The 11,392-nt window shown below is 37.5% G+C and overlaps 1 protein-coding gene across 1 annotated transcript; it reads left to right on the forward strand.

Moving 5' to 3' along the window:
- The first annotated feature begins 8,711 nt into the window (after positions 1–8,711).
- On the forward strand, positions 8,712–9,083 carry LOC147070630 (protein CFDP2-like). The gene has a single exon (XM_085949224.1). It carries the CDS (start codon positions 8,712–8,714, stop codon positions 9,081–9,083), a length of 372 nt encoding a protein of 123 aa, XP_085805350.1.
- Positions 9,084–11,392: the final 2,309 nt, after the last annotated feature.

An 11,392-nucleotide genomic window follows, 5' to 3' on the forward strand; every position in this document is an offset into this window, starting at 1 on the left:
GAACTCGGGTGCTTGTAACGCGGTCGTACCAATGTACCCCTAAGATTTGGCGGAGACATCGATTTTCAAAGCTCAAAAGCCGAGACTCTTGAAGCTTAGTAAGATGCCATGTCTCACAGCGATACAGGAGCACAGGTAGCACGCACGCGTTAAACAAACGACATTTGGTCCTCACAGAATACAGCCTTGACCTCCATGCGACTCCAAGTTGGTTGAACGCAGAGCCCGCCACACCCATGCGGATTCCAAGCTCACTAGAAATACCACCATCATCGGCAACCGTGGCACCCAAGTATTTGAACCTGGACACCAGCTCGACGGGCAGACCGGAAACCCGCAGAGGAGTGTCGGCGTCGATGCATGTAGCACTGCACATGGATTTGGTCTTAGCCGCATTTAGATGAAGACCCACACGTTTCGAGTTCGCGGCGAGCCTGTTCACGGTTACCTCCAACCTTTCGAACGTCGAGTCAAACACAACTGCGTCATCTCCATACTCCAAGTCGCACAGTCTTTCTTCGCATACATCGGTTGTGTCATCATGATGTAGGCGTATTCCACTGTCGGGGCAAACCATCTTACGCATTATGAAATCCATCATGATGATAAAAAGAAAGGGCGCAAGTACACATCCTTGCTTGACTCCTGACGTGATTTCGAAGAGGTCACAGGATGTTCTGGCTGCTCTCACGCGACACTCTGTATTGGTGTAGAGAGCACTTATCACGGCGACCAGTTTCCGTGGGACACCATAGCCTAGCAGATTCACGATGAGGACTGTCAAATGTCTTTTCATAGTCCACGAAGCAGCAGGCGACAGGTATATTCATCTCTTGGTACTGTTGCAGGAGGCATCGGAGAGTTGAAATATGCTCCGAGCAGGAATTCCCCGGGACAAATCCTCTCTGCTGCGCACGCAAAACCTCCAGCATGGGACTTCTAATCCTGTACAGGAGAATCTGCGCCAACACCTTCCCGGGAACGCTGAGGAGAGTGATTCCTTTGTAATTATTACAGACTTGTGGGTTACCCTTTTTATGCAGAGTGACAACGGTACCATCCCTCCAGGCTTTGGGGCACTGCTCCCTTTCCCACACCTCGTGTAGAAGGTCACACGAGGACGATACAGATGATACAGACAGATAATACCTACATGATGTAAAATTTCACATTATTTCACTGAATACTGATAGTGGTTATATTACTTTGTTTTCTTTATTTTCAGGGTAAAAGAAGCTTAATTAAATTCTGGATGATAATGACAACCATTATTACTATTATGATTACTGTCGTCTTGTTATATTGTGCGGGAATCGCTTTTAGGTCACTAAGTCCGGATGATGTAAATACTGGATATGTGGTGATTGTAGCTATCCCATTGTCACTGAGTAAGTATTTAAAAATTTTGATTAATGCATGTAATAAGTAGGAGAAACTTTATCTAAAGGCGCCTGAATTCAAAAAGTATCCAAAATTTATTTGGCATTTAGTTTTATGTATTAAAACGTTGTTGATCGACACACTCTACAAAGATAAAACAAAAAGTTATTTATTCTCCCGGTCAAATGCTTTCCGAAAATTATCGACAATGCTACAATACCTGTTTTAATTAATCTGTTTTAAATACATAACTTAAGAATACCTCAGATATATACCGACTAGAAAAAAATCATATTCGAAAAAATACGATGCTCTACGGGATTTGAACCCGTATAACCTCTGGTATCGCGCTAACTGTGCATTAACTAATTATGCTACGACCCTCCTATCTAATTACGACAATTTAAACTTGTAGGTCATATATGAAATGTTTATCAAATTGCGCTATTATTGACTATCGGTTTCTGTGTATTAAATCAATGAGTATTATTACCTTAATTACTTATCTATATTATTATTAATCGACGCCCGGCTCTCGAATTTTTAATAAACCATTTCTTTTGTTTCAAGTTTACAATGTTTTCAGGTTATGTTTGCTTAATGGAATGTTACATTCTCAAAAATCTTGTGAATTATTCGTTGAATAAAAGAAATGGTTTGTTAATCTATTTTAGTTTAGTAAACATCACATAAACACCCACGGTGGCCGCGTGGCTTAAGCGTTGGACTATAACGGCGTGGGTCCCAGGTTCGAATCCTGGGTCTGGTAAGTACACATCGTCTCTGTTCTGGCAGAACACACTAACTGGAGAATACTAGTTTTGAGTAATTTGACTTTGAAGTTGTTAGAATGTTTGAAATGGTCTATCATGTGAGTTTATTAAGTAATCGTAAAAAGGGTGACTTTAAAATAAAGATTGCTTATTTATTAAAAAGATTTCCAGACGGAAAAGTTTGAAATAATGAACATTTTGGTATAACTAACTCAATATGTCATTTTTTCGAATTAGTGTCTTCTGCCATATTGTTTTTCAGTTTGTGTCTGTCAGGGTATGGACCTAATAGGTTGAGCAAGTGGCTGACATCCATTTCTCGTAAAAACCAAAATCTGTCAATACAAATCTCTACTCTGTGGAGGCCCATAATATGATCCTATTAGGATCGGACATAGTCGAAAGAAAGAAAAGAAAATATCACTTCCTGAAAGCAACAGTGGGATAAGTAAAAAATACCTACTAGTTGTGAGATAACTTTAATATTTCTTTTTATTTATTCAAATTTATACAAATCTAATCTATATTTTGTTTTTTTTCTGCGATTTATACTATTGCTAGACGGTTTATACGTCGGTTCAACTGTTGATAATGGTATTTTTTTTGTATAACATTATTAACAGTTAGTTATTTCAGTTATCAATTATCCCACTGATGCTTTGAAAATACAGGATATTTTTTGATAAATGCAACATTGGTATTTCCCCTTTCAATGGAGTATTACATTATTTTTTAAATCTTATGGATTCATTATGTAATTATAGCTTTATATTGTTTGGATGTATTGTATAGTAACAATTTTAACGTCAACCACACTTTTATCAGCTTCTGTATTTTTCGATATTGACGATTTTCCTATTTTACATATCTTTTATATTATATTTATTTACATTATATCTTGAAATAAGCTGTGATGACTCTTGAAACACGTATGATCACAATATTGGTGTGTAAATAATTATACATTTTTGGAGTCAAGACAAATATATTTCGATACCCCCAGTTCTAAAGTATAACAACTCAAAAAGCATAATTCTGACATAATTAGGAAACAAGATTTTGGATAAGTTTAATCTTCTACTGTATATCTAATTTTTGTTAATTTTAATGAAATTCTAGGATTATCTAAAAATATATTTATATTTATAATATATATTATAAACATCCTTTTATGTTTTTCTTACATTAATAATATAAGTTTTCAGAGGTTTCCACAGGATTGACGTATAATTTTAATCTAAAGATTAATAACCACTGTCATTTTAAAATAATCACAGATTATTATTTTGTTGCATTTTTAAACTGGTAGATATCTGTATTCTAAACATTTCCTTATACTTAAATCAAAACTGCAAATTTTTGACTTGTTATAGTTTTTAACTGAGGTATCGATATTAATTACATTTGTTAGGCGATTTATTTATTTACAAAATGAAATTTTTACTAGTGCACATACATAATAATATATGCACTATTTAGTAAATATTCAACAGTGCACTAACATATTTTAGTGATGTCTTACGTCATAATGAAAGATGCCATGAGTTATGCCATATTAAAACATTATGTTCGAGTATGCCAAGCTCTGTGCAATTATTCCAACCTGTATCACTGCATGCACATCTACCACCACGCCCACTCTGGCCTAAGCAGCGCTTGGAAAATATACTAAATTACTGGTTTAAACTTTTCCGGTTGAATTAATTTCATATTAAATTTTTTAAGATTGAATGAATATCCAACAATTCAAACACACGTGTATTTTTTTTCAACCGCAGTATTCGAATTTTTGGTACTGTTCGGTTATCAGGAATACAGCGGAAAACACATTTTGAAAATACCCGATATACTGGATTATTTGTTAGTTTGGGTTAGTTTAGGTTAGGTTAGGTTGGGTAAGGTTAGGTTAGGTTTGGTTTGATTAAGTTAACCTAAGAAATAATCCATTTTATCGGCTATTTTCAAAATGTGTTTGCCGCTGTATTCCTGATAACCGAACAGTACCGAATTTTTAAACTTAGGATTGAGAAGACATTCTATTCATTACTACTTAACACTTAACAGCCTTAGACCTAATCCTTATTATTAAGACGTGGTTGGTATATTATATTATAATAGTTAATGATTTTCTTTTTTCATTTCAGTTTATATTATCTCCAACATTTTCGTTGTGTACAACTACCACCGACAGTTGTCCGAGCAACAGGAAGGAACGATGAAATATAAAAATTTTAACTAATTCATAATTAATTTTCTTATTACTTATATATATAAAAAAAATTATATCATATATGATTACATTTCGACTGTGTTTAGGAAAAAAGGCGTAACCCTCGATTTTTCGAAAAGTGCTTTTATTAAATATTAACAACGTACCTATACAACTAAATACACGTTCTGTAAAAACAAGGAAAGCCACAAATGAAAAATTATTATCTAAATTCAGGTTTTAATTGAGCTTTAATTAAGTTTTAATTTAAGGAAAAAAGCATTAACCGTCAATTTTAATGATTTTTCTGTAATAACTTCTTTAATTATAGTTAGATCGAAAAGATATTACACAAAATCATCAATCATCATGCACCCAATGCATGTGCTTATTTTTTTTTTTAAATATTGAACCAAAATCATTCAAAAACGTTTTTTGCCCCTCCTGTAAAAAAAATCTGTGAAGATATATATAGTCTATAAAGAAGACTAAATATGTATATGAACATGAATTTAAACAAATAAACATAATATAATCCCCATATTGTGTTATTTCTCTTATAACCTATAACTACCCAATTGCCAAGTAGAAATTATAGTTTATTTCCAGGGTTTCAGGGTTTCCCAAACTATGTTCCACGGAACACCAGTGTTCCGCCGAACCTGGATAGGTGTTCCGCGACCATTTGGAAAGGTTATATTATACACTGCAATACATTTAAAGATCATCTACTAAAAAAAAGTTAAATAAGTAATAACTAAAATAATTAAAGAATCTACTTCATATTGAAAGGCGAGTGATGATCAATCTCCACTGATGTTTATGACGTCAAGTATCTAGATAGGTCATGGCTCCCACAAGGGGAGGCTGACAGGCCTCTAGCCTGGGGGCCTGGGCTTACGGGGGGCCCGGCGTGAGCGTCGACCAGCCAAGTGAGATAAACACACATCACAAACATGCACTAATAGTAGAAAAAGTTACTTCAAACATACTAAAATTTAATAATATGTGATTTTGCTATACTTACAATTATTGATTATTGTCGATATTTGACATGTCTATAATTGTGCATATCAACATAAAAGTGGGTGTATTAAAAATACAAAAAATTGCTAAAAATAACCTTAATTTTACCTCGAACGCCATTTGGAATATGCAACTGTAGATCCTCACATTGCCTTTAACCTTAGCGATGAGTAAGGGGTCTGCCAAAGATCCTAGCCTGGGAGGCCGCTTCGGGATGTGGGGACCATGATCTAGGTACAGACGGAGGACCACCTTTTCTCACACCATGCGCATGAAAAAGATGGGGTAGGTTGGCTAGGGCCTCAATGAAATGCACTTATGCCAATAGGTACATTTCTATAAAGTGTGGAGAAGCTACTCTACAGATGGCCAACAACTCCTATCTCTCGCCTCCACGCGGCGTCCCCTGGGCAATGCAGATGTGGTGTGTCTTGTGATAGTATAACCCATCTGTAGCTAATAGAGAAGGGGGAAAGGCGAAACTCTGGCGCCTTAAAATGAGAGACCTCTTGACTACGGGAAGGAAAACCCAGACAGAAAACCACAGACCAACTCGTTTGGACAGCGTGGTGTGTTATGTCCAAATACCCTTATGGAACAAAAACAAAAATCTCGGCCCTTATTCTCCGTAGGCCAATGACACGAGCAGAAACGCCGACCTTCAGTTAGTGTTTGTGGCAGAGTATGGTTTAACGACATAACTATACAAATCTAGCCTTCTAGTCAATTCTACTTCTCAATAGCCTTGCGACAACCTCACGACACGGTTCAGACAGGATATATAAGTCCCATGGTTCTAAACTATGGAAGAATCAAGAATGAAATGGTCAAAAAGACCATGAACAGGTAACCACTAGCGTAATCGTTTAGTATTAGGAAGTAAAATGTATGTTGTTAACCTTTTCTTTGTGAATGTAATAAAAATTTTACGTAAATTTTCGCCTCATAAAATCGAGACTGCTAAAGTGTAATCGGAGCGCTGTGACCACAGGCCTCGAGATGACACGTCGCGTAGATTAGCGCGATGTATTTTTTGAAAATAATTTCCGGGAAATCTCCATTAAACTTAGAAAATAAGTTATGGAAGAGATTGTTTACGTAAAATTTAGCAAGTACATGCTTCAATAACTTTTATAGCAATAATGGAAGTGTATGAAAATTGGAAAAGAAAATTGAATATTTATGAATTTATATATTGTATAATTGTGAATAAAGAATTTTTATACTAATTTTATCAATACAAGATAGAAGCTAACTACCGTTATAAAAATACTGTAAACGCGTATCTATGTTTATAGACGCGTAATTATAATTATAGATTTTGTTAATGCTATAACTTGCTGACTGTAATGAATATTGTAAAAGTAGCCATTGGGAAAACTTAAGATTCTGGTATAGATGGGTTTCTACCCATAAACAATAATAAATCTTAATCACATCCTAAGTAATAAAAGAATCAAATATTACAACTAAAATTACGAATTCTCACGCAACCTTGAACTTTAAAGAAAATCTATTTCTGGCAAAAGCACGGCCCAGCTGTACTAGCTCGCGAGGTAAAAATAGATTCAAGGTTACATTCAAATTACTATATAAAAGTCACTATGCAAGATTAAATAAGTTAGTAACTACTTATGTATAACATCTTGTTAGGATTAAGCATTTATATATTTAAGTTGAAATGTTAAGTATAATATTATAGTATTTTCTCGTAATAATATTCGCCCCAAAAGGTAAATATCGAATGAGAAAGTTTCTGCGGCTCCAAACAGTTTTATTAAAACTTAGTAAAATTCTATTGGCCTAAAAAGGCCAAGAGTGGTGGAAAGGACTAGTACGTGGGTGTCAACCTTTCATTTTGACATTTTAAATTTAAAGACTGCCATTCCCTTATTTAGTACCCGAATACTTATTCCGATACCTCGATGGAAAGCTAGAAACTTTCCCCTTCGTTTGAACACGAAAAATCATATAAAATCAACTATTTTGCTTACGTCATCGTAACTGCGTATTTAAGGGACTTGTTCTAGAGGGTGCTTAAAACACCCCTATTGAGTCTTAATTTTGCGGAAATAAAGTAGAGTAAATTTAACCCGACTAAAGTAGAAGATATCTCTATTAGAAAGTTGCCAGGAACGGGAGATATACGTAAATTCATCCCGTGAGAGAAAGATATACATCTGCTATCCCTTACGGACTGTTTCCTGTTAAACCTCTATCCGAAGGGTATAAAAGGCGACCACTTTTCCCGTAAAATCATTAGTTTCTACACTCTTCACCAGCGATCTTCAGCAAGCAGCAGTCCTCACTGCTAAGTTGGGAGACATGGTTCTCAGTAAATTCGCGATACATACGTACCAGTAAGTCCCCTCCGGCGGGCAAAACGTAGCGCGAATATCTCGTATCTGTCGGTAGTGACGTCGGCCGCTAAAACGCAGCGCGAATAGCACGTATCTGCCGGTAGTGACGTACACGCGGAGTAATTTTATTTTTCATTACTCATCCTACGAGGTGACGTAATCGGGATAAATTACGCGATCGGATTTGTTTTATAAAAAACAAATTAATAAACTCAGTCTGTAATAATAAATTTTACAAATCTTTTCGGGATTATAAAATAAATTTTTGAAACTTTATTAAGTAAACATAATCATAAAATAAATTTTAGTAAACAAATTCATAAACATAAAAACAAATTTTAGTAAATAAATTTGTAAACATTAAGCAAACCTTTTGTAAACAAGTCTGTAAACACAAATAAATATTTGTAAATACACTGTGAACATAAATAAACTTTATAAACAACAATAAAATAATTCTATTCTTTTATAAACCTAATACTGTGTGACCAAAGAATAATTTATATTTTCTTTCTTATGGGAAAATATTTCATGAATTAAAAATATCCAAAGAATATCTGCGTATACATTCTCTGAATTAGGTGTGACTTTTTGGGAACTTGTGAAAGATTTCACAGAGATCCTATAGTGAACAAATAAATAGTTTGCTGATACTTTAATGAGATTTAATTACGGGAACAATGACAGTTAACTTTATTGTGAAACCGTGAACTCTAGAACCTGAATAAATTCGGCACCACACCAGCTGAGAGTTTTATTTGGGAATTCAAAAGTTGTGATACTACAAAGGAGATCCACCTCTCCTAGTTCATCACTAGTCTCCTCAGTGACGGCCCGGTAGCATTATTGAGCTAGCCGTGAGCCGGGTCATGTCACCAACCTGACACTGATCACGGCAGCAATCAGCAAGAGAAGGCAGAGGGTGCTAAGAATCCCCGGAAAGACGTTAACGGCTGCCTTCCGATGACCATTGCCACCTATAACGCGAGAACATTATCCAGTAACGCCAAACTTTTAGAGCTCGAAGAAGAACTCGAAAAAATCCATTGGGATGTTGTCGGGCTCAGCGAGGTAAGACGACAAGGAGACGAAATCGTCAATCTCCGCAGCGGACATGTACTCTGTTATAGTGGGACTAAGACCGGACGCACAATCGGTGTCGGATTTTTAATCCACAGACTCTGGAAAGATCGCTTAGTTGAATTTGATTTCTCCTCAGATAGAGTAGCAAGTTTAACACTTCAGCTCAGCAAAAGATACCAGATTCTGCTTTTGCAAGATTATGCGCCCACTCGAAACTCACCTGATGAAAAAGTAGAGGAGCTATATGAATAAATCAGTATGTTAAAAAATAAACGGAAATGTCACTTCACTATCATCATGGGAGACTTTAATGCACGAATCGGATCCCAACACCAGGATGATGTAGCGGTCGGGCACTTCGGACATGGCACCCGGGGTGGCCGAGAAGACATGTTAGTGGAGTTTGCGGAAAACCACAATCTCTACATTCATACTCTACTCATTCTTCAAAAAGAAGCCTTTCCGAAAATAGACATGGTGAAGCCCAGCAAAACGAACCAGCGAAATTGACTACATCCTCACCGACAAGAAGGATATTTTTCTAGACTGCACAGTCATTAACAGATTTAATACTGGTAGCGACCAGCGAATAGTAAGGTGTAAAGTACGATTTAACATCAAACGTGAGATATCCAAACTGATGCAGAAGCCCAGAGTCCGCAGAGGCTTGAGAAGCATAGCCGAATTCCAACAAGAGCTGGAGAACAGGCTAGCGGCTTTCCAGGCTGAAAAGGACTCCATCTCCCTACAAAACACCAAGGTAATAACAAAAATCATTATTGAATCTTCGGAAGAGACAATTGTTGCTGTGGTTGAATGAGTAAGCAAACTTTAAAAGGAAACATTGGATCTTATGAAGCTGCGTAGGAGTACAAAAAGCGAGCAACAAGTTGCAAATGATCTCGAGTACTCCACGCTATGCAAAACTCTACGTAAAAACATACGAGAATTGTTGCGTGAGGAAGGAGCTTACAGCTTACATAAGAACAATTAGCATCTGTCAATAGGGAGACGGCAGATTACGACACTAAAAGCGTAAGATGGAAGTATCGTGCGTAACTGGGATCATCTACTGGACACTGTTGTAGAGTTTTACAACGCTCTATACAAAGATGACACTGACATCAATACAGATCTTCTGGTGAATGGAGAATATGGAGATCCTCTTCTCGAGGTTACTATAACAGAGGTGGAATATGCTATAATGTGCATGAAGAGTGGGAAAGCCCCGGGAGAAGATGGGCTGACTATCGATGTTCTCAAACGGGCCGGGAGGACGGTGAGCGAAGTGCTCGCACGTCTGTTCACGGCTTGTCTGCACGAAGAGAGCATCCCAGAGTCATGGAAAAATGCCTCCATTATTATTCTCCATAAGAAAGGAGACACTGAAGATCTGAAAAACTATCGACCAATTAGTCTACTGCCAATTCTGTATAAGGTTTTCACAAAAATACTCTCAAACCGTCTCGAAATAGTTCTAGACGAGAACCAACCAAGAGAGCAAGCCGGATTCAGAAGAGGCTACAGTACTATGGATCATATACAGGTCGTCAGGGAAATCATAAAGCGCTACCAGGAATACAAACTGCCATTATATCTTGGTTTTATAGACTATGAAAAGGCGTTTGATTCCATCAAAAAATTCTCAATTATAAACGCCCTTAGCAACCAAGGAATTTCCAGACGCTACATAAACATATTGAACAGTATATACAGTGATGCCTCAGCATGCGTGAAACTCCACAAACAGTCGTGTAAATTCCCCATTAACAAAGGTGTCCGGCAAGGTGATACCATTTCACCTAAACTATTCACTGCTACTCTTGAGGACTTATTTAGGAAACTTGATTGGGAGGAAAAGGGTGTTCCAATTAATGGGGAGCACCTCAGTCACCTGCGCTTTGCAGATGATATTGTTATACTCTCACAAGACCCGAAAGACCTCCAAGGTAGAATACAAGAACTCGCGGATGTCAGTCAAACGGTCGGTCTAAAGATAAATGTCTCAAAGAAAAAGTGATGAGGAACTGTTTTTCGGACCCTGCGATTATCCGTATTTATGGCACAAGTCAGCAGCTACGTCTATCTCAGACAGCAGGTGCCCATAGACGGAAGCATGCACGATGAAATTGCTCGAAGAACAAACCTGGGATAGTATCTTCAAGAGTGACCTACTATTGTGTCTTAAGCGTAGGGTGTTCAACCAATGTATGCTACCCGTGCTCACGTATGGCTGCGAGACGTGAACCCTCAACACGAGAGATGCCCAAAGGCTATAAGTCACACAGCGAGGCATGGAGAGGTGTATGTTCGGCATCACGCGAAAGGACCGTCAGAGAAACGAATGGGTTAGGAAGCAGACAGGAGTACGCGATGTAATAGACGTTGCCAAACAGCTGAAATGGAGATGGGCGGGGCACATTGCTCGCCGAAAGGACGGCTGCTGGACAAATGCCGTCATCCAATGGTACCCAAGGGGCACGAAACGGCCACAGGGTCGCCCCAAAAGCCTGACGGACTGGTAAAGTTCGGCGGAAATACGTGGCAGCGAACGACACAGG

This window comes from Rhyacophila brunnea, unplaced genomic scaffold (assembly GCF_057557595.1).
Source record: "Rhyacophila brunnea isolate RB1 unplaced genomic scaffold, BYU_Rbru_1.0 scaffold_21, whole genome shotgun sequence".
NCBI classification, from domain to species: Eukaryota; Metazoa; Arthropoda; class Insecta; order Trichoptera; family Rhyacophilidae; genus Rhyacophila; species Rhyacophila brunnea.

Excerpts from the sequence above, each read along its gene's own strand:
- LOC147070630 (XM_085949224.1), top strand. The coding sequence starts at position 8,712 with ATGACCATTGCCACCTATAACGCGAGAACATTATCCAGTAACGCCAAA.